Source organism: Apaloderma vittatum, unplaced genomic scaffold (genome assembly GCF_000703405.1).
Source record: "Apaloderma vittatum isolate BGI_N311 unplaced genomic scaffold, ASM70340v1 scaffold13993, whole genome shotgun sequence".
Classification (NCBI taxonomy): Eukaryota; Metazoa; Chordata; class Aves; order Trogoniformes; family Trogonidae; genus Apaloderma; species Apaloderma vittatum.
The window spans coordinates 1-22940 of record NW_009709887.1 but is presented as its reverse complement, the minus strand read 5'-3'; the positions used below and the strand labels follow the sequence as shown (position 1 = coordinate 22940).

At 41.7% G+C, this 22940-nt stretch overlaps 1 protein-coding gene across 1 annotated transcript; it reads right to left on the bottom strand.

Annotated features, from left to right (window-relative positions):
* Positions 1-2226: 2226 nt before the first annotated feature.
* On the bottom strand, positions 2227-22114 carry ERCC3 (excision repair cross-complementation group 3; the record flags this gene model as incomplete). The annotated part of the gene is made up of 13 exons (XM_009867105.1): positions 2227-2513; positions 3317-3469; positions 7666-7784; positions 8944-9061; positions 9232-9328; positions 12786-12988; positions 14879-15063; positions 16204-16518; positions 17537-17741; positions 18768-18932; positions 19143-19278; positions 21198-21247; positions 21878-22114. Coding segments are annotated over 13 exons (2118 nt in total), but the record flags the coding sequence as incomplete, so codon positions are not given.
* Positions 22115-22940: the final 826 nt, after the last annotated feature.

Here is a 22940-nt window from a genome sequence, read left to right as displayed (position 1 = left end):
CAGAAGATCTTCTGATAAAGCACGTGAGGACCTGACAGCGCTCCAAGAGCTGGGTTCCAGATTCTTTGCATTCAGGCTCCAGGGCAACGAGAGCCCCTCATGCAGTGTGGTCAGGGGGAAACCTTACGGTTGCCATCTACAGCGCCGCTCCAAATACAGACACCCGCCCAAACAGCGCCGGGTTTTGTGTGACCAAGCAAGACAATTTAGTTTCCCGGAGGGCTGGAATGACAGGCTGGAATTCTGCAGCAGTTTGGTGTGACTGCAGGGTGAGGAGGAGCAGCGAGGGGCCAGTGCAATGAAACCCCCGGGAAGCAGCAGCGTTTCTCAGCGACTGACCTGCACCTCAGTTTCCCTGTCTGGAAAGCAGAACTGACTGGCTGGATCTCAGCGCAGTCGCTACCTCGCGCAGCAGCAGTTGTTTCGTAGTGAGTGAATGCAGACCAGCCTGGCACTCACAGCTACAGTCTAGCATAACAGCAGGTAGTAATTACTGCAGTAATCATATCACAGTAATTAAACCTAAAGCTTGAATACCAACACACTACTACTGAACGGCAGAGTCACTCTGACCTTGGAAAACTATGAGGCTTTACTTGATGCTCAAAGTACTGTGTCCCATGCAGACCTAGTACTTACAAAAGATCATTAGTCATCATAGCCAAGATATACTACACAAGAACTAGAGTGCTGTCCTAAATCCAGCTGCTACTAGTGCCACAATTAGAAAAATCAGTGTTAATACTAAGCCATTTCCAAATTTAGTAGGTTTTTTTTGAGGTTTACAACGAGTAGAGAATAGTTCCAAAGCAATTCATAAGGCGTGTTAGAGAGAATTATGCAGAGGGACACTGTCTTGCTAAGTTATCCATTCACAGACCCCTCCCATTATATTAAATTATCATTTTTCTACTAGCTGTTGCCACAAGCTGGTCTGAACTACTATTACAAGTCAATAATGCTTTAAAACTGGGGAGAGTAAATCAGCACCAGATTACCGCATGTTCATCTCTTCCACATAAACCACTCAAGCGCTATGAGGGCTGGTCCCAGTTTGTGGGGCAGAACACTCAGAGCAACAGAAAAAAACCCTCAAACATTATGGGGCAGGACTGAGAACAAAGCCTAAACTGAACCAGACCAGTTTCATTTTCAAAACTACCTGACTCTGATACAGACACCAAAAACAAGCTCCACAAGCTCTGAATTACACTTCCAAGATTTCTGCATTCTGTTTGTGAATTTACGATAATAAGAAAAAGAATCAATATTTTTCTGAAGCATGTTTGTCACATAACCCGGACAGCTCCACCATACATGCTCTTTCCAGTACGGTAAAGGCTTATACCAACCTACTGTGAACCAAGAGATCAAGATCAATATTATTTCATTCGTTGTTCCTAAAGCTCTACAAAGTCTCAGCAAAAAACCCCACCTCACAATACACCATCAAGCAGCGTAATTGTTATAATATCACACACATGTTGTTTAAAAAGCGTTCATCTGCCACAAACCATCCCCACCTCTCCTCACATATTTCGGAAATTTATTGCAGTCCTCATTAAGAAAAAAACCTCAAACTCGGGAATCTTTCCTTCACACCTCTGCTTCCAGCTCAGGCCAAGTTTTTGATTCAAAAACAACTTCTGCAGTGACACTGCACTGCTTAGCAGCTACGATGGTTTTATTGCATGGCTAATAGATAGAACACGAATGACAAGGGAAACAGCTTTTATTTCAAAAGCAGCAAGAAAAATTATGAAAACAGAGCACGGAATTTATTTGTATTTACCAATGCTTTCCTTGAGGTTACTTCTGAGACAGAGTACCTCTTTCTTCTTGCCTTTGGACTTCGAAATATGCCCAAACAATTTGTAGGAATCTTCAGACGGGTTAAGTCATAAGTATAAAGTCCCCAGTTTAAAAATACTACGTGAAGTGCTCCTACCAGGATTTGTTCAGCACAAGGAATGGTATTTATACATTTTAAAACCCAGTATTTCGTTGAGCAGACACACAACAATCAGATAAATAATACTGCAAACATCAGTACAAACTTAATTTACAAAACCTTCCCAGCAGCCTTCTGAAAAAGGGTCTTCAGCTGATAAAAATAAATCCTATTAATTACTCTGAAAACCAGACGGGTATAGCCAGGATCCAGTCACTGGAAAGTATCTTTCCCGTGGTAGAAGTAGTTTCTTTTTATCTTTCACACTGACCCACGAGAGCACATGTATTGCGAAGTAAATACGTGGCACAGATGCATATAAAAAAAAGACTTTAAAGGACCTGTCAAAAATTTCAACTCCCTATTTTTAGTTATGGAAACAGGAACATGGGTCCATAGTTTTAACAGTATGTACACATGAAGGACGTCACTTCCGGAAGCGTTTAAACAGCGGGTGGATGTGCTTATTTGAAGATGCTTTACTCCGCGAGGAATGGTATTCCATGTACACCGTGTCGTCCGCTCCGGACATGGAGCTCATGGTGCCTGCACGACGCGACACCTGCAAGGAAAGGGAGAAGAAGTTCAAGCACTTAGTGTGGGTGATTACACAGACCAGCTCCAGCCCACCCATGGCCCCTGGCTACGAGGCAGCGCTGGTCACTCAGTGACCTCAATGCCAAAAAGCCTTCAAAGTTTTTTTTTTAAGGAGATTTTCTACGAAGAAAGTCACTGCCTGCCACTCACCAAAGTGTAAAAACGTACATAAGGTTTAATGTGGGAATTCTTAATGCATTTCAGCATTTTATTATTAGTATTCAGCAAAAATAATCACCACCAAAAATTGCAGCTTGATTTTAACTTATGTATCAATGTTTCAGGCTATTTATTTTTCCTGTATCTGTTCTGAAAATGTCAAACTACTGCCTACAATAATAGCATTTCTCTTAAAAGTGAACAGAAGTGGCCCTTAAGGTTCTGCCCTCTGGGCACAAGGCAAACAGGGCATGATTCAAGGGCACAGTGCCACGAGAAAAGAGTATGTGCTGTGACATATGTATCATAAAAATACTTTCACTGCTTGTGACTTAGAATATTTACTTCAAAATCTCTACCAACAGATCTGTCATTTTCTCCCTCAAATAATGAAGGAGAAGGACATGAATACCATGTCTCACTCTTGCTGGTGCTCAAGTGAATTACTCCAACAGCTAACTGCTAATGCTGCTTAAAAAAAACGAAATCTGTGTCCAATATTTCACAAAGATACTAAGGCATGAAAGATGGCATCACATTTAGAATTAAAATGGAACAGTCCAGCTCTGCCACATCTGTGGTCATCCTTTTCAAACTGTTCTTCCTTACCTGAGCGGACTTTGAACCATATTCTCCAGCAACTACTTCCTCCTCAGCATCCAGGTCAGATGCCTGGAGGACCTTCTGGAGAAGCTGCTGCTGTTCCTCTTTGGATGAAAACGAAAGCTCTTCTTCTTCCATGCCTGCAAGCTTTGTTATTACCTAAGAAACAGAGCACAGCGCAAGGTGAGAGCTCTTCCTCCTCAATGCTCACTATTCTAAACCACGACAAGTATTTCCGATTCCATATCCTGCTGGAACTGTCCTCAACTTACAGAATGGTCTCAACAGCTTCACTACAGACAGCACACGTACATGTACGATCTTGCTATGTGGTGTACACACACACACACACACACACACACCCCTCCTCGTGTTATGTTCTACTTGGAAAAGCAAAATACAAACCTTGGAGGGTGGGGGAAGAGAGAGAGAAGAAAAAAAACTCTGGGCAGAGAATGTCAGTCAAACACTGTCCATATCAGCTTGACAAAGACCCTGACCAAAAAATTTGTTTACTCAGAGCGGTGAGGCATTGGTACAGGCCTCCCAGGGAAGTGGTGGACTCCCCGTTCCTAGAGGTGTTTAAAACAAGCGTAGATGTGGCATTTAGGGACACAGTTTAGTGGTGATGGTAGTGCTCGGTTGACTTTATGATCTTCAAGGTCTTTTCTAATCTTAATGATTCTATGAAAGCACAAATAGCTCCGACGCGTATTCAACCTCCCTAAGGGTCAGCTTCACGCTGTGGGCTCTAGATTTGTCTAGTTCAAGAACTAGTACTTCATATTTAACAAAAATAAGCCGCTAGCTTCCCAGACACTGACAATTTTAGCATAAACACTGAGCAGTAAGGGGGAAAACCCAAAAACTAACAAATTGAGATGCATGACCAATTGCTGAGAGACGGTGCAGCAATCTGCAACAAAGCAGCAGGTTTGATGATGCAGAGCAAAAGGACTCTTTAAATTTGTGTTCGTGGACTCAAGATAACTTTGCTGTTAGGTTTGTTCTCTTCAGAATTCTTGGCAACTCATTTGACAACCACAGATGCGGGGCACATGCCATCTACTGGCAATACAGTGCCATGTCCTCCCTTGGTTGAAAAACTGAACTGAAAATCTCTCAAATTTCTGCTGTAAAGCTTTACAACAGGCAGCTTGCTTTTAGACAGAGTTTAGGGCTGGGCTGACCACTAAACTCTGACAGATGCTCTCTGTGAGCTATTTTGAAAACTTCACATGAATTTTTCCTGCAGTTAAATGCATTCTCGTAAACATATGTTTATACATGAGAATCCCAGTTTTTCAATTATGTTTCCAACTTGAGGAGGTTTTGAGAAATTCATTTCCCTTGATGATGTAGTCTTTCCCCTCATTTTCTTTTTCCAGTCTATCTCAAGTCAGTACAATTAGAAACTACCTCAGTAACCTGGGCTAGATCTGAACACGAAGACCGATAGAACAATAAATGCAGCTTTAGGCAAAACAAATCCACATCCAACGCAAAGTCCCAGTTTTGAAAAACAGATGCTGAGGGCTAGAGGGACAACATGGTAGTGACACACCAGAAGGAATAATCAGTGGTGTGGGCTGTTGTCAATGGCAATTTCCAAATCGAAAATGGCAGTTTTCCTGAGAAATGTCCTAGCTTTAGGAATCCATTCAGGGAAGCAACCTACCACATGGCTAAAAGAACACTGTGGTCCTCCTTCTTGTTTATTTAGAAGCACATGTGTTATGATCATTTCAAAAATAAAGAAAAAGGAATCACGAAAAGCAATTTCAAATTGCATTAGCCTGTTTCCAGTGTTGGTTGCAAAACAGTGCTAACGTGATTCATAAACCAGAAAATTCCCCCTGCATTGTTTTTTTTAAAGCTGTTTAACAGATGTCATGTTTAAAGTTATCCCGAATTCTTTGATATAGTGAGGACTTCTGCTATACGTTTAAAATTTAATAGATCCTACATCCAGTCTCTAAATAAAACCACAAGACAGTAAATAACTACATTATGGTTAGCTGACCAAAATACCCAAGAGATTAATTAGACTCCAAGCAGTAAATTGTGATGACAAGGCTCCTGCTTAAGAAGCAAACACAAAGTAATTAATTCAGCAAAAAATTAGTATTCTAATTCTCTTTTCAAGGCGAGGTAGAGAATGGAGCTACTCAGAGATGGTAAGAAGACATTAAGTCCTAGTAAAAAAGTAAAAGCTGTTACCCTTTTAAAAGGAGTAATTAATTTTCAGTAAGTAAGGCATTAGGAACAAAAATTCTGATAGAGAGGACATCAGTACTGAAAGAATTATCTAAAGATGAAGCAGAGTCTTTGTGTTTGGAAGAATAAGAAAGCAAATGTACTAGAAATGACATATACATAGTTGATTCTGCCCTGGAATGAAGAAACACAATAGGTAGTTTCTTGGAAGTTTCTTCCAGCCCTGCTATTCTTCGATGTCAGCTATGACTAAAGCTTAAAGTTTTGCAAACAAAATAGGTATTTTAGCATTTTCTTCCTAAAGTGTAAATAAAGAACATTCCAGTACCAGTTCTTCCAGATACTGTTCTTCCAGATACTCAGCTGCCACTTGCACTGCTTTTTTTCCCCATATTACACCAAAATTCCTAGGACTAGGTCCTACTTGCAAAATGAAATCCCCCTACTTTAGCCTCTTTCTTAGTTCTAAAATCCAAGGCATTCAAATATAAGTAAAGGGATTTCTCTAATCTTCTTGGCTATAACCACACAGATGCATTTTCCGTAATTAGTTGCAGCTTAGTGCTGATCTACAAGATTGTCAAAATACGTTCACTACAAAGCAAAACAAGGCTTTTGCCCGTAAAGCCTGTGACATGTCTGTTAGGGTGTAAGGACCCCCTTAAAGTCCTCTTTAATAGACCGGCGATTACAGAGCAGTAATTTACTTCAGCAGAGCTGCAGCTCCGAGGTTTTGCCCAGAGGGCTGTCCCGTACTGCATCGAAGTCTCAGGAGGAAAAGCTCTGCAACAGTTGAGCTCAAGTGCGATCCAGCAAAGCGGGTGCACCCTTGCACCCTGTGCAATCCTGCCAACACCAGAAGCTTGGGATTGTTGCCAGATGTGGGAACTTTATCTTTCTTCACCGTAACATTTCTTAGTGGGAAGGCTTCTAATCAGAGCAGTAAACTCCAGTTTTGTAAAGGAATAATCTACCTAAAAGCAGGAGCTATCATGATACACTGTTGCCATTAACAACCCAAGAGATGAGCATATGAGGCAGGCCACAGATTAAAGAAAATAAATGAAATATCCTGTGAAATCTATAAAATAGAGGAGCCTTGATGGAATGAGATTTTATGTTTGGCAGAAGATGACATATAGAAACACACAATAAACTGAAGTGCAAAGGGTGATCAACGTCTGGAGAAATGAGGCAGCATTCAGTCCTTCCCAAAAGTGATTTTTTGGGAAACTTGTGACTTTCAAGTCATGGCTCTGCTACCTTGTCCACACTGAAAACGTTCTTGATTGAGAAGAAAGTTTTAGCTGTACGTAAGATTTCTACTCTGCGATTACAGTCTTTTCCTGCAGTAAATTCTGTCTTTTCTTAATCAATTAACATTCAACCTAGTGGTTCTGGTGATATAGTTCATTCCACGTAGAGAAAATTACAAGAGGAAGGTCAAAATGTTGATGGAAGAGAAATAAGCACAGTCTGAAGACCTCCATTAGCCACAACAGTTTTGGACAGCACTGTGGGAATGTGGCCAAAGATCCCTGAAAGGTTTTTCTTTTGGAAGAGGTTGCTAGACACTTCAGATACCTAATTTTATGAGTCCCAGAGCCAGATGTATGAACGTTGGATGGAAGAATCCTGCCCACCGTATGTTCTCTTTAGCCACGAGGAGAAAAGATTTTCTCCCCACAGTGAAATACTGGTCCAAGACTGGAGTTCTCTGGAAATTATTTGAGACTTGTGATGGTTTGGAAGTTTCTTTCTGCTGGCCATTGGGACAGGAACATCTATCAACACTGCTTTAAGCACAACCCGTATGACAATGTTTAACAGGACGGACAACTAAGGAACATGAACATAAACCAACCACACAAGTGATGTTCTGCTTCGCTCCCCAGTGGGTGCTTGGTTTGAAGTTAGGACACTTACCTGTCTAGAAGCGGTACTAAGGTACTTTTATCTACCCTTGCAGTAATATAGATGATAAAACAACACTGCAACGGTTCTTGGCTCATGAGCAGAACCTTCATGAATACATTCCACAACTGGAAATTTCAAGTATTTGACCTAATGTGTACATGAAAGAATATGAAAGTTATATTCTTAGGCCACAAGTATAATAAACAGAAAAGGCAAGTTACCTTGAAGCTATAACCTTGATCTACAAGAAACCGTTGTCGCTTCGTTGAATATGCCATTTCCTGAGTGTCTTGGGATACAAGAGAATAAAAAAAGGCATTGTATTCCTCTGCAACCATGCCTAGGAGACAAAGACATCGAGCAGTTAGTTTCATTTGGAACACAGTAACAAAGAACAAAAAAACGACTGAATGCTGGAAACAGGTATTTAAATAAGTTGCCTCTCCACAAACCCAACTTGCATAAACTTTACCTGCACCCAGAACTTACATAAACTGATTGACAAAGTACACAGCATGGAAATTCCTAGTCTTGCTCTTAATAATTTGAGAATGGGTGGGAAAAAAAAAAAGGAACAGGAAACATAGACTAACAGAATTACACTGGTGCTCTGAGGAGAACCCACTTCCTTTATTATGCTAGGCAAGGTGAAAGACAAATTATTTTTAAGTCTATTACGTAAAGAAGAAGCAAGAAGTCATGAGTGAGGATTGCAACGCACGACAAAGAAGTTCAAAAAAAGGAAACATTTTACTACTGTAAACCAGAGTTTGCAGTGCTTTCGCACTAAAAAAGATGATACAAAGACATTTAGCGAAGAATTCACAGCGCTATTTGAAGCCCAGGATATACCAAGCTGCATATAATTTATTTTTTTTAAACATACGGTCCTTAAGACCTATTACCCAAGCAGCACTGGGAGCCCTCTTTTAAAACCCAAGGTTTCACTAAGATTTTGTTAATTCATTAACATGGGTTTTGTAGGCATTTTCAAATAGAGCCTCAACTGTAACAAGCACAAACTGCACACAAAGTGTGTGCCCGCAGATCCTAAGTGCAAGTGTTTTAAGAATCATTCTTCCAGACAAAAAGCTCCTTGGTTATGTTTTGCAAAACCACAACTAGTTGGAAAGCAAATCCCATTTTTAAAAGGCAGGCATCTGCACTATCAAAAATGCGCATTCTAGAGACTTGCGTTTTAGAGTAATACTATCATTTTTAAAAACCAAGTTAATGTTGAGGAAATCACCAAGGAATGAAAAAATGAAAGAATCACCAAAGAACAAAAAGTCAATTTTCCTTCAACTCCCTTTCCTAGTTCTCCCAACACCAAGCTTTACTGACCCAGAAAATGCTTCGTTTTCATTCCTTAGTATGTATTCTCTTTGACTAAAACACAATCAAAGGACAACATAAAGAAGTATCACAAGCATCCACTTTCTCTGCCGTTCCATGACACTATGATGCAAGACCAGGAGCCCAACAACCCCATCATTTACCTTTTTTGGCTCTCAACACTCGTCCCAGTCTTTGAGCCTCCTGTCTTCGAGACCCGCCATGAGATGAAATCTGAATGAGGACATTGGCTTCTGGCAGATCGAAGGATGTGTCACCCACCTGCAACAGGGAAGCAGCCTCGAAGTAGCATCTGACTTCCACGTATCAACAACAAAGACTTCATACAGAGGACACCTCTGTGACACAAAGGTGTCAAATACACGTACAGCTTACTCGGAAAGCTGACCCTGAAGACAGGTTACAAGAGCCCACCGAATGGCCTCACTTACCTTGGAAATGAAAATAGTGTTGATTTTTGGATTGTGCTTGAAGTTCTGTAGAATTTGCATTCTTTCTCCTTGTGCAGTAGGACCATATATATAGGGTCTGAAGAGAAGACACGCAGATTACAGCAATTCAAGATTTCTCAGTCATTTCACATGAGATACTAAGACAGCATGGCAGGCAGCGCAGTCCACATCTGAACTGATATAAAACCAAAACAGATCCTGGTACAGCTTACAGTTTACTTTTAGCTCGTTTGGCTCGTTACGACAGCTACCCAGTTGTTTGTGGAACGCTCTGCAGCAACTCAGCGTGCCAGAAATAAATTCTGACAGTTATAAATGTTTTCCGATTACGTGCACCAGTGAAGCTGTAGATCAACAGACTGCATACATTTGCTAAGCCTACATGAAAGACTGAAGGCAGCTGTTAAAATAAGACATTTTTTTTCCCCTCAAATCTCCTGAGTTAGCACATTGACAGCTGCAACCTTTGCTTCCTATTCAAACACTTGAAAATCCAGGCTTCTCTGCCCATGATATGCTGAGTGTCACAAGCTGGCTGCTGGATGTTGTTCTGGGAAAATTATTTTTGCTTTTGAAGCTAACTTCTTGTACCTCCTAATACTTTCTGGACCCACTGAAATGAGAACAAGGTCCCACATGTGCCGTGCCCACAAACAGCTCACGGTACAGTTTCACCTCAGCTTTCTAACATTTGAAGACGTATCACCTGGAATACTTAGTATCTCAATCCAGAAAGCTCAGACAAACTCTCAGTCACCCCCAGACTTCATAAAGAACTCAGGGCTACTACAAATTTTCCAAGATTCTCTCTAGGGTCTGGCTGTTATCTTCCTGCCTAAGCAGAGTTTAAAAATAAAAAGCCAGCTAGAAATGACAGCGCCCACATAAAAAACAAGAGGCATGCAGGAGCGCACAGCCACTGCTTTTTCATCTATTGGTACTACTTTTCCAAATACTCGTTAACAAGCATCTCCAAGTAACAGGCATCAAGTTCTACAATTTCTCTTTTGTCCACACTTCATACGTTATTTCTAACGCAAGGAACCAACTTCAAATATTCCATTTAACTTTCAATATTGCACATACATTGGTGATTGATGAAAGTAAGTAGGTATTCTACTCTTCTCTTTCTGCACTTTATCTGCACTTATCTTTTTCTGCACTTATCTTTCTGCATTTTAAACTTTATTCCAGTCTTTCTTCTATCAAATGTAGTCCCTTCTAATCTAATTCTTCTATGTAGTACATTTAACTAGACTTTTAAAAAAATACAGCTAAAAAATAAAAGTGGCAGGTGAGTCAACTCTGAAACAATATCACTATTCAATTAATAGCATTCAGTAATATTTTAAACTTTATTTCAAATTTCATTTAATATTTAAATTGTGATGGTTTTAATCCCCAACAAAACTTAAATGGAAGAGTTAAACCAAGGATTTGTGAGCCTTCTGTTTTTTAAAGCCACCAAGAAGGGATTTGAACACAATTTTAAGAACAGAATAACCTAGAACTCCTGGCTACCAATCCCACATTTTAACCCCCCAGATCCTAATTGACCATGATTCATTACCATGTTTCTGAGCACCTTCCTGAACCTAGAACATTCAATGCTAAATTGACTCTTTTTTTTTAAGGACTACTTTTCCTCACTGCAAAAACACATTTGAGGGATTTGCAAAGATAGATCCTCTTCCCATTGACTGACGTAACAGTCAAAACCAGAGGCACGGCAATTCAGAAACAGTGATTTACACATCTTAGTAACACCAGCAAAACCCAGTCAGCACATAAGCTATATGACACAGGATGATGACAGAGTAAAAGCTGGCAGAGCAAATTTGAATTCTGTGGCCCCCCAAAATATAGTCAAAATAATTCCTGTCATGTGCATGGTCTTTTCCTGCCAGTACCAAGGGGAAAGAGGAGGGAAGGGGGGAGCTGGCAGAGGCAGCCAGACGACTGGCATCTCTCCCTCTGCCCTGGAGCCCACCCACTCCATCAGCCTCAAGCAGGTCCCAAGAAATCCCGTGGGAAGCGACCTTCTGCTGGGCCAGCATGGGCCGGGCAGGCAGCTTCAGCCAGGACCGCTGCACCTGCTGGGCTGCTCGCTGCTCCTCACACACAGAAATCCTGCCCCACTCGCACCAACAGCTCCCTTTGTTTGGGCACGCTTAGAGCAAACCATGATAAAAAATGCTCTGGTTAAAATAAAGACTCCCTCACCTTTGTCCAGCATTGCAAGGCTCCTTTCTTTCTAACACGGACAGCCGTGTACCCTGCAGCTCTGCACATGATGTGAAGAATGGAGAATTCACTCAAGAACATGAAAAGCAAGCCACCCAGTATTTCTTCAACTGCTTTTTCTGCCACGTTTGTATAGCATTTACCCCACTTAACCACTGCTGCACTACTTAGCAAGCACCCTCCCAGCATCGCCTTTGCTAAAGGCTTTTTTTGTGGTGCACTGAACAGGGCTAGAGACATTCCAGAGCCATCACTGCAGCTAATCTCTGTCCAGACAGATTAAAAGAAACGATGAAAGAGACCACGGGTGTTGGAATTTATCCAGCACCATTAGCTCTGCTTACTATTTGATGTCACAGCGAGCCGACACAACGCGGCTGTTAAACTGCAGTCAAAACCGATCACGAATTTGGAAAGTGCAAAGGTTTGCTCGTGGTTTTGCTAAGAAATGCGGCTGAAATTCTTAGACGTGAAATCACACACAGGCAAAATGCCCTACAGCCTCCAGCAGGGAAGGCATTACCTGGGCTTGCCAAAGAAAGAATCCAGCTTCCACGCTTATTTTCCCCCGATAACTGCTCCATGCCTGATGCTGGCAAACACTCTCCCTGATCAACACCCCCTAAAAACCCACTGGTGCTAACCCCCCTTTAAACAGTATTTGCACAACCTTCCGAAACTGCACTCACATTAAGAGTCATTTAAGGCAGCTGAGGAGCAATATCCTTTCGTTAACTGAACGATTACAGCAGTTCCAGGCATTGGTACAGCACAGCTCCCTAAAAAGTCTGTCTTAGGGTTTTTAAGTCAAGGATAAGAACTTTTGAGAACCTGAGGAGGAACACCCTGGGTCCCAAAAGATCTTGAAAGATCCAGAGAATGTATATCTGAAAATCTTTGCTCAGAGAGGCAGGGCAAGCTACCATCTGTTAAAGGAATAGTTCTAGTGGTATTCTAAAAAGCCTCCCATCGTTCCACTGGCTTTCAATAATAATAAAATGGATGGAGAAATACGAACATTCTTTCAAAGAAATCTTGGATGAAAACTCCCCTGAGGCAAGTGCTAAACAGAGATTCTTTTCAAACAGTTCTACGCCAAGATAATGTTGCCGTGCCAGTAAAATCCACCCAAAAAAATACCCTCCTGAGCTCCTTTTTATACAGGAGGATTGGAGTTAAACCCAAGCATTACAAGAACTATCTAAAGACTACTGAAAGCTGTGAGATTACAAGGCAATTCTCCAGGAAGGAGGAAAACAACAATGCCACTGTCAGTTGTGAGCACTTACTTCCCAAGCCTGATTGCGTACTCCTTCAGTGCAAACACGTTGTCTGCAAATACGATGATTTTATCATTCCGTCGCTCATGGAACTTGATCAGGAACTGGCAGGCTCTGAATTTATTTGGGTTCATGGTGTACAGCAATATCCGTTTCTTTGTTTTGATGGCTACGTATTCTCTGTAAAATTCAGGTGACATTGGGCACCAAACCTAGAATTAGAAAACATACACACTAAGTAACCAACCGCTATTTATTTATTTTATTCCGGTGGGAATTGAAAAGATGTTGGGGGAATGACAGTGCATTGTGACTTTCTGTATAGTGCAAATTATAGATTTTAACTCAGTAATTTCCGTATCACAACTGACAGCTTCCAGTTGGTGCAGTCACCAGCACTGCCAGACTCTGTTTATTAATTTTCTGGCCTTCCAAAATGCTTTGGCAGTGAGAACCACGAGAAAACTAGGCAGTGGGATTGGAACAAGACTGGAAGATAGCTCCTTTATGCTTCACACTTAGTAATTTTACTGAATGCTACTATTGCTATTTACAGAGCAATAATTAAGGGAATGAACTGTCTGTGTAATCTCCTCCTCACAGCACTCCACAAAAATTCCTTTTCATCCATATTCTGAAAGTTAAGAGACGCATTTAGTCTCTGCTACAAAAGAAATCTACCCATCTTTTTTCCCTTTACCCACAAAGGAGTGACCTTTATCTTCACAGCCATTGAGTTTACAACTTTAAAAACATTAGGACTGATCAGAAGTTTTCAATAGGTTTCCCAAGGCGAGCATTTTATTATGTATAGACGTATCAAGTCTAAGCTTCATGAGTGATTTTTTTTCTTCTGTAGCATGAAAACAGAAGAAATTATGAAGTTCTGTGTGTCCTTCTTGTCTGTGGGCAATAAAGCAAGTTGATTAAAGATGCTACTTCTGAACAACATGCCAAGAAAATCCAAACGAACGTGCAATGCAGTTGTGTGTGTATTAAACCCATTATTCATCAGCCAGCAACATTTCTTTTTTTGACTCTTTGCTTTTGGTAGTCCCGTGGAATGTTATTTCAAAACGCTCGTCTAAAGAATATGAACTTGCAGAATTTTCACATCACTGAGAACAACGGTAGCCCATGTTTCCCTTTGCAATGTCTAAAGGTCAGCTGAGGGGCTGACAATCACGCTCCAAGGGCAGAATTCAGTGTCTATATAGTCAAATTTTGAATTTGCAGACTCATTACTCTCTCTTCAACTCAGTTATTTTCTAGATGCTCTTCTTTTTCCTTCTACAATCTCCAGTTTGTGCAAAGTTCGAAAAGCGAAAAGCTTACACGCATCTGCATCTTTTCTTCCAGCACCAGAGCCAGAAGTGCATGAAATTAGCAAGACAGGTTTAGAAAAATAACCCAACAGCCAACAACAAAAACAACACCATAAGAAAAAAAAGTGTTTTTTTTTTTTAAAAAAAAGAAAAAAACCCACAAACAATAAACCATGAGAGAATTGTTAGGAAACTTTACCATAGCATGTTGTAGCTGCTAAAACTTTCCTTCCACTCAGTGGGAGTCTGGACAAGTCCATGAAAAAGAAACCATGTACAGCTCATAAATAATTGAGGGACTGGGGAAGTATCAGGAGAAGTAACAGACACGTTTGCTCTGGTTTTGTTCTCTTCCCCAAGTATTTTCCCTGACAATTATCAGAGACAGTACATTAAAGCAGCTTCCAGTCTACCTCGTACCATGATGTTTCACTACCACAGAGAACCGAGCTTAAGATACAAAGTCAGACAACACAAAGGTCAAGTGCGTCAAACCAGGTCTGTGATACTTCAGCCACTGCTCCATGTTTCCGAAAGGTGACCCAGAGGCAGCAAATGAGGCACCTCAATCCCCGCAAAGAGAAAGGGTGCTGGAGTCACTCTCAAGAACATGTAGCTACTGGAGTTGCCACACACTCATATTGACCAGGGACAACTTTGCCAAAGGCACAACGTAAATGAAAAGTCACGAGGGCACCCGTTTTCTCCAGTTAAATGCTTACATTTCTCACACCTTGCTTAAAACAAAACCAAGCGTACTGAAAAACAGAGCATCACCTCGGCACACTGGACTTTAGCAATGTAGCCACTGTTCTGCAGCTCCATCCAGTTGGCTTCGTAGAGCTTTGGTCCGATCAGGAAGTTCAGGTCAACAATTTTATCATCTTCTCTGACCAGGGTAGCAGTCAGCCCCAGCTTACAGTGAGCTTGTACGATAGTGAGCACACGTCTGAACATTTTTGCTACAAAATGCAAGACAAATTTTGTGTTTACTTTCCTGAATGGATTTAGAAGACAAATACTGCAACTTAAAAAACCCACTTTCATCCACACACGGACATAAAGCCAGCACAGCGTTGGGAAATTTTAGCCCATTTCACATACACTTCTGACAAATCTGTGTAAAGTGAAACTTCACACTGATTGATTGCAGCTTTAGTACACTCTGAAAATCTCAGTAAACCTTCTGGCATCTTTATGATTTCCCATTTCCCAGAAGAAAATTAATATATTCTGAGGTTACATGACTTGTTTTAGATTAGATACTATTTCACAGAAAGAACAAGGACTCATCTGACTGTCACACTCAGGAGTGCTAGTATATGGCAAAATTACTCATCTTCAGTACTTCTAGAGACCAGAGAGGAGATTCTATACCTTAATCTTTAAGAAACCAAGAAAGAACTGTGGCAGTACCATACTACTTTGACAAAATGGCAATTAATAATCAAGGCCTACTTCTGAAATCCACCATTTCTGCAGACACCAAATTATATTAAAATGAAATCCTGAGAACAAGGTAGAGCAGCTAATAGAATCCTGGGTAGTATTTTTAGCTGGGATTACTCCACAGACACTTCAATATTACATTACTGCTTTCCACTAGTAGAGATCCCAATTATATCGTAATTTCAAATACAACAGCTACCTCTGAACAGTAATCACTATGGTTACTCATATTTTAATGAGTAGAAATAGATATTAAGAGCTAGCCTACGGTACCACTACATTTCAAAAGAAAAGAAGACAGATTAATTCCTCTCCTGTTCAAACCTGTCCAGCAAAATTACACAAATGTAATTCAGGTATCTTAAGAGCACTTTATCAACCCACACAGATTAAGACGCTTGTATTTTGCACTGCGATTGTAGAAAACACGGTGTCCAATTTGAAGGGTTTCATAAAACTAATGGTTTGCAGTATTAGGGGAGAAAAAAGGAAAAAAAAAGGCAGAATGAGGCAGTTTACTTGTCTCAAAACCCTAGGCCATGGCTTTACTCACTACATTTATCAAGCAAAAGGCAACAAAAGCACATTCTTAAAAGAGCAGAGGAACGTTAACAGTGTGTGTAACACAAAGGGTTGGCACACCGTCTCCTTACCAGGGATCGTGTGTACTTCATCAAGTATCATAAGGCCCCACTCCTGACTTTTAAGCCACTCCATTACTCTTTCTGCTTCCCAGGATCTTTTGGTCGTGTGTCCCAACATGGAATACGTGCTAATAGCAATAGAACAGCCGATGGGCTTGTCTTTGGCATCGGAAGTGAACCGACATATCTGGCTGTCGTCGATGGTGGACCACATCTTGAACTGGGCCTTCCACTGCTCCACAGACACGGCCGAATTCCCAAGGACCAGACACCGCTTGCGGACAGTACACGCGGCCGTCACACCAACCAGAGACTTGCCAGCACCTGCAGTGGAAGAAGAGGGATGTTCAGTAGTCATCTCTCAGACATCACTGGAGTAGGAGGGGGGGAAAAAAAAGGAGCAAAGGCAAACAGGAAAGCCGTGAGAGAATATGAAACCATGTAACAGGCAAATTCTTTGTTGTTTCTTTACTCTAAGTCTTAAAGAAATGGAGTGTTCACTTCTAAAAAAACCAGCCTGACTGTCTACTGGACATGTAACTGGATTTTTACATGAAAATCACGGTGAACAAAGGCTTTGCCAATTAGAAACAACCACTTTAATGCTTTCTTAATTTCAAAAGCGTGCTAAATTCCAGGTGGCTACACAAAGCTTCCCCTAGAGGTGATCAGTCCTACTGCCCCCGCCAGCTGTGCTCATTCCCCCACATATCAGGCCCTTAAATGTCTCCAATCTTCACATTTCTTCTATATGCACCCCCCAGGCCCTCACCGTATCTCCCGTGGGGCCCCTCCACCCCCAATACCGAGGGCACAGACACCCAGTGTCTTGATCTCTCTTTTTTCCATTGCTTCCTGTAAAGTGTCCCAATCTAGACATTCCTCATCTCACACTCCCCTGCCCAGAACTTGTGCACACAAGCCCTTGTCTTCCTTGCACCATCCTTATGCCACATTTGTATTCCCGGTTGCCCCCAGGCTCCCTATTCCCAACCCAAGGAACAAATGATTTTACACTCCACTGGAGGATCAGCGGAGCTGACCAACAGGGAACAAAGAAAGCTGAAATGGGAACCTGAGGCCACCACAGCCTCAAATCAGCTCTTGACTCGCTACAGGGCTGCTCCCAGCGCTGCTAAGGAGACGTCTGACAGCACCATCAGCCAGACTCTCCCTCACCACAGCCTCACCACCCACTCACTGGAAACCACCAGGACTCTGCACACTGGTACCCACAACAGTCTGACCACCAGCTGAAATCTCAGCAGCTGTCATATTTGGAAGTTATTCTGTTACAGATGAATAAAGAACAAAACCCCTAAACACGAACCCAGAAACTTACCACACGGCAGGACAATAACACCAGACCTAGCTCGGCCATTTCCAAACATCTTCCTCAGGCTTTTCTCTTGATAGGGCCTGAGGACAGCAGTGGGTTTCAGGTCTATATTAATATCAGGATTCACGGAATCATTTCTGAAATCATATTCAGCCAGCAAGGGGTACTCCAAATGGATACAACGCTTCTGAAGTTCTTCAATCATCTCCTGAAGAGGAAACAAAGCTTCAGATGGTAAATTCTCCACATACAAATTAATTTTTTCTTTCTTTTTTTATCACATAGCACCATGCGAAGTTACATTTATTTTTCAGGCTCATGAAGCCTGTGAGAGTTAAAAGTTTATTCCGAAAACTTTATTTGTGATCACCCCTGCTCCCCTCAAACATTGTAAGTAATGGTCAATATTACAGTGGACTCTTTTAGACAGAAAGAAGAACATGACGCGTTAACCTCAGAGGTGGTGTTTATCCGGCAGTGACTAACGTACACCCTCAAGTCCTGCAACAAAGAGCTCAGTAACAGACACAAAAGCTTCTGTGTGTTACAGAAGGAACTACCAAAGCTGCACATCTGTTATCTGAAAAATCTCCATACCCTGGTAACGCAGTTATTCCACCCCAACGACAGGTTGATTCAATCACCAAGAGGTTGTTGGTTTGGGCTGGGTTTTTAAAAATAAACAAAATAGCTTCTAAGTTACATTTTCAAAAAATTCCTGTTTTCCCATTAGAATCACCAAGTCCAAAACCAACTTGAGAAATTCTACAAAAGCTCTACAAAGGTCAAACCAGGAAGGTGCTCCAAGCTGCAGCTACCATTCTCAAGCTATGAAATCAGAACCACCAAGAGTTCCTTCTGCAAACACAAATCACAAAGCAAAAAGAAAGGGAAAAAAAAAGAAAAAAGAAAACCAACAGCAGATTTTCCCTCCATGGAATTCTCACTTGTCTCGCATGAAGCAGTATTAAACTGCACAAGAAAGGAACCTCCCTTTGTCTCTGGAGCCTTTCTCTGAGCTGCGAGCGCTACACTCACAAGGGAAGAAACAGCATCAGTCTGCTGCCCTCTGCACAGAAAAGGAAGATTCTAAGATTTTGGAAGGTAAGAGGAAAGAAATGTTAATGACTTCCAGTGATGTCCCCTGTCAAACAAAGAGCCACAGTGCTTTCCATGAGTTCTCATGCTTACTAGCAAGTCCCAAAGCTACGAATGCAGAAACTAAAAGTCATACCTGCTTGACTTCAAAAGACACTGTCTGTGTTTCCTCTTCCTCCTCCTCATCTTTGTCCATCTGTTCATAAAACTCAAATAAGTCAGCTGGGACATCTGGCTTGTTCTGAGCATCTGTTCCCTGTGATGTTGATGGACCAAAGGCCCCTTCACTGGATTTGGAAATCTGAAATAGATGGACAGGAATTTTCACCGAGGGTTTCATTAGAAACACGCTCTGCACCCCTCCCCAGTTTGGACTCATTAGGGATGCACAGATGATTGCTGACAGAACTGACAGCAACAGCTGATACAACAAACAAACAATAACTGCTCCGAACTAGTCAACCATTTAGCTACTGTTAATTCAATAATTTTAAAACATGCCCAAGCGTACCGCTGATTTACTTGTGAATGTCTCGGTAATGAGCTCTGTTTCTTCACCCTCTGCATTTCTCAGGCGACAGTCTCGAATTACTTGGTCTTGCAGCAGCTGCTGAATGACATCAGGGTGGGTACTTTCCACAAAATACCTAAAATTAAAGAACAAAGAAAACATTTGTATCAACAAGTCAACTGAATAACTTACAGGGCATATGTGCTTAAATGTACAGCTATGCCAGATGCACCCTCAAGTACCCAGTCATGGGGGTGTGTGAAGGGTTAGGGCTGGGCTGGCCACTGGATGTGGACAGATGCTCTCTAATCCCTCTCTCTCCCCAAAACGGGAAGGGAAAAATAAGGCACAGGGACTTACAGTCTGGTAAAGAAAACCAAACAGCTTTAATAAAACAATAATACTAACAAGGAAACAATAAAAATAATGAACTGTATACAAATATATGCAAATCCTCAGATGCTGGCCGCTGAAGACAAGACCTTAACCAAGGCGACCCCTCAGTTCCATACTGAATAGGATGTATATGGAATGGAATACTCTTGCTGGTCACCTGTTACTCACTGGAGGTGCCACCTTTTATTTTCTTGTGACCTCTTTCACTTCCCAGCATCCCCAGCGTGGCATCAAGATCCAGCAGTGACTTTGGTCACTCCAGGAGCAAGTACAAGCAAGAGCCTGTCTGCATCCCACTCCCAGGCAGTAACTGTAAACACCAGGCGTTCTCACTGCCAGCAGCAGACACCGTCCGCAAAAACACGCCTTCAGAAAACGCAGCCTCTTAGAAGAGACTGAGCTGGAAAGTGAAATCACTGAATAGAATTGTTTCCGTTTAGCTCAAACCAGGACTGAGTGGTAATTAAGAAAATAAAGTAATTATGGCAATTAAATTTTTTAAAAGATGCCTCACACTAAAAATATTGTGTACTTTGCAACTATTCATCTTGCTCAAATGTTCAACGTGAGTTTGAAAACTCCAGCAGAACTGCCTAGAGAGAGTTCTCGTAGACATGTCTTATTTGTGACATGTGACACAAGTCTTTTTTTGAGACCGAACTAAGGTGAATCTGTGAAAACACTGAATGTGGTGTTTTAAAGTCCTGCCTGCAAGACCAAAAAAGCCCCAAACCTCCAAAACACAAACCATCTAAAAAGTTAAACTGGAGCATCCTGAAATTGTTTCTTTTCCTGGAGATTCATCAATAATGATGCTGGTTGGAGATCAGCTAAAATACGAGCCAAGAGAGACTTAAATCTTTTAAGTCGTGTGGGAGAAATCTTTCCCTCAGAAACATCTAGGAAGAGGACAAAAACCTGACAGTAACACTAATGTTAGTTCTACCCAAAGGAGCAGGTTCCAAAAAGACGCAACACAAACCCAGGGCTTACCTATGGCTGTCAGACAACAAAGATCTTTGCAAAAGAAATAAAGTGAGAAAGAAAAAACACAGGCCAGGTACAGACGTAGGCTTCAGATTCCTGCTCTCTCCTTCCTTTCCCTCTCCCTGCTGCAGAATTACAGGTTTAGATAAAATCACTCAGCTCTAAACTAGCCGACCTGTAAAGGTTCCTTCCAATGCTATCTTCTATGTTCTAACTAAATCAGATTCAACATAGCCACAAACACACACCTCCTGCCAACAGATTTGCTTATTCTTCTTGAATAATGGATTACAAGTCAAAATACACAAGACTGAAGGACAGCTGTAGAAAAAACTTGTCTAACCAGGCTCATGTATATTAGGAAGGAACAAACAAAACAATTACCTGAAAACCTTAAGGATATATTGAAAGTCCAAGCAATAAAGAAACAAGCCAGAATATCAAACTCACAACCTGCTTTTAAAAATGTAACAGTAACCAGCAGTAGCTCAGAAGCGCCAAACTGAATTAATTGTCTAACCCATCAAACACTTTTAATAACCAAAAAAGTGATCTTGTACTGACAGACGCTACACTCAGCTGGGAGCTGTAAGACTCAACAGCTCCCGAGACCACTCGTTTCTGCACAGCTGTGCTTCCTCTGCCACACTGCTTCAGGAAGATGCCCCTTACCTGTTATGTTTCAGTACCAGCTTCACCTTCCCATAGCTGACAGTGCACAGCTGCAAACGAACAAGAGCAGTCATTAGGAATATGCAAAACAGTGATTCTACCTTCAGAACCAAATGGTGCAACGCAGGTTAGGTCTTTGTGGGGAAACACGGTATCGTCAAACATTTACTTGCAATGATGTCATGCCCATGGAACAAACCTGAAAAATATTTTCAGCACACACACACACACATCATCTCCCACGGGAGATCAGTCACAGATATTCAGTTCTTATACCTAATTCCAAAGTGTTTCCAAGACTGCAAAGACATACTTGCAGGATAAGGTAGGCCGTGTTTTACAGAGTCCAGCTATTCCAGACTGCTTCCCACAGCCACGGTGTTCTGCCAGGGCAAATCTGACAAAACGTTCCCCACATACATTTCTTGCTGGCTAAAAGCATGCACGTATAAACCATGCAGGATTTATTATGAAAACAGTATGTGTGCAGCAACTTACCACAGAAAAATACAGAAAAAATTAAGGTAAAGTCTCTGTTCTCTTAAAACAGTGACAGAATAGAATAAGATGGTAAAAACCATGACTGTTTAAGAAACCCCAGCTCAGTTAACCATGGGCAGCATGAAAGGCTTTCACTAGTAGCAGCACATATATTTCCTACGTCAATAAAATAGTATTACCTTGATAAACTGAATTATTCCCTCTGGGACACCAGTCTTGCTCAGTTTTTGCAAATACTCGGTGATGTCACTTGTTTGTAAGCCAACGCTAACAGCGGCGTACAGTGAGTAAGCAGTCAGCTTGTACTCGTGAATGTGAGTTGGTCTGCACACAGGCTCAGCAATGGCAACCAAAAAATCCTGTGCGTATTTGTAAACCGGAGAAAAGGCTTCCAGAAAAATATGGCCGTCAGGAGCCTATAGAAATAAAAACAAATGCTGAGGGCACAACAGGGTTAGCTGAGAAAAATGAAAAAACTCCTATAAAGCAACCATGGCAAGAGATATTCACTACTGAGGTAGTAATGCACCACTGCTTTTCAAAAAAAAAGTGTTTACCCAAGAACAAAGTTAAAAGAAGAAATGAAATACAGGAAGACAAACTTTTGTCTTCTGAAAGGGAACAGACATTGATTTGTCTTTTTTTTTGGTGCCAACAATAAACCACACCCAGATCGACCAAGCTTTTACAGAACAACATGCTGGGATGTATTTTCTTTTTTAATGCTAAGCAAATTGCTTGAACAGAGGCAAGCAATTCCCCTGAAACACAACAAAACTCCTCACATTTCACACAGGACAAACGCAGGAGGACAGATGGCACTGGTGTCCCAGCACTCAGTACCAGATGCCCTGCAGATGCTGGAAGGGCAATCCCCTTTTTTCTATACACTTGTACTACTGGCCAAGCCTCAGACAGGTTTAATGATACTCCTCACAGGGCCAAAATACAAATGGTACCAGAAGAGACCTGTCTCTATTAAGGCTGTTTCACTCCAACACGCAAACTCTGTTGCCAGGCTACTGCAATAACAGATCTCACTCGTGTCTTAGCCAAGGCAGTCACTCCCACACGTCATTTTACTCCCCTTTCCGAAACATCTACCTTAAGGTGCTCCGCTGCCCTGTCCATTCGGCGGCACAGCCACAGCAAGGGATGCCTGACACAGAGGGGACCTGCGGGGAGGCCACCAGGATGGGAGCGACTCACCTGGGCCCTGCGAGGGGCTCCCAGCCAGCGGCC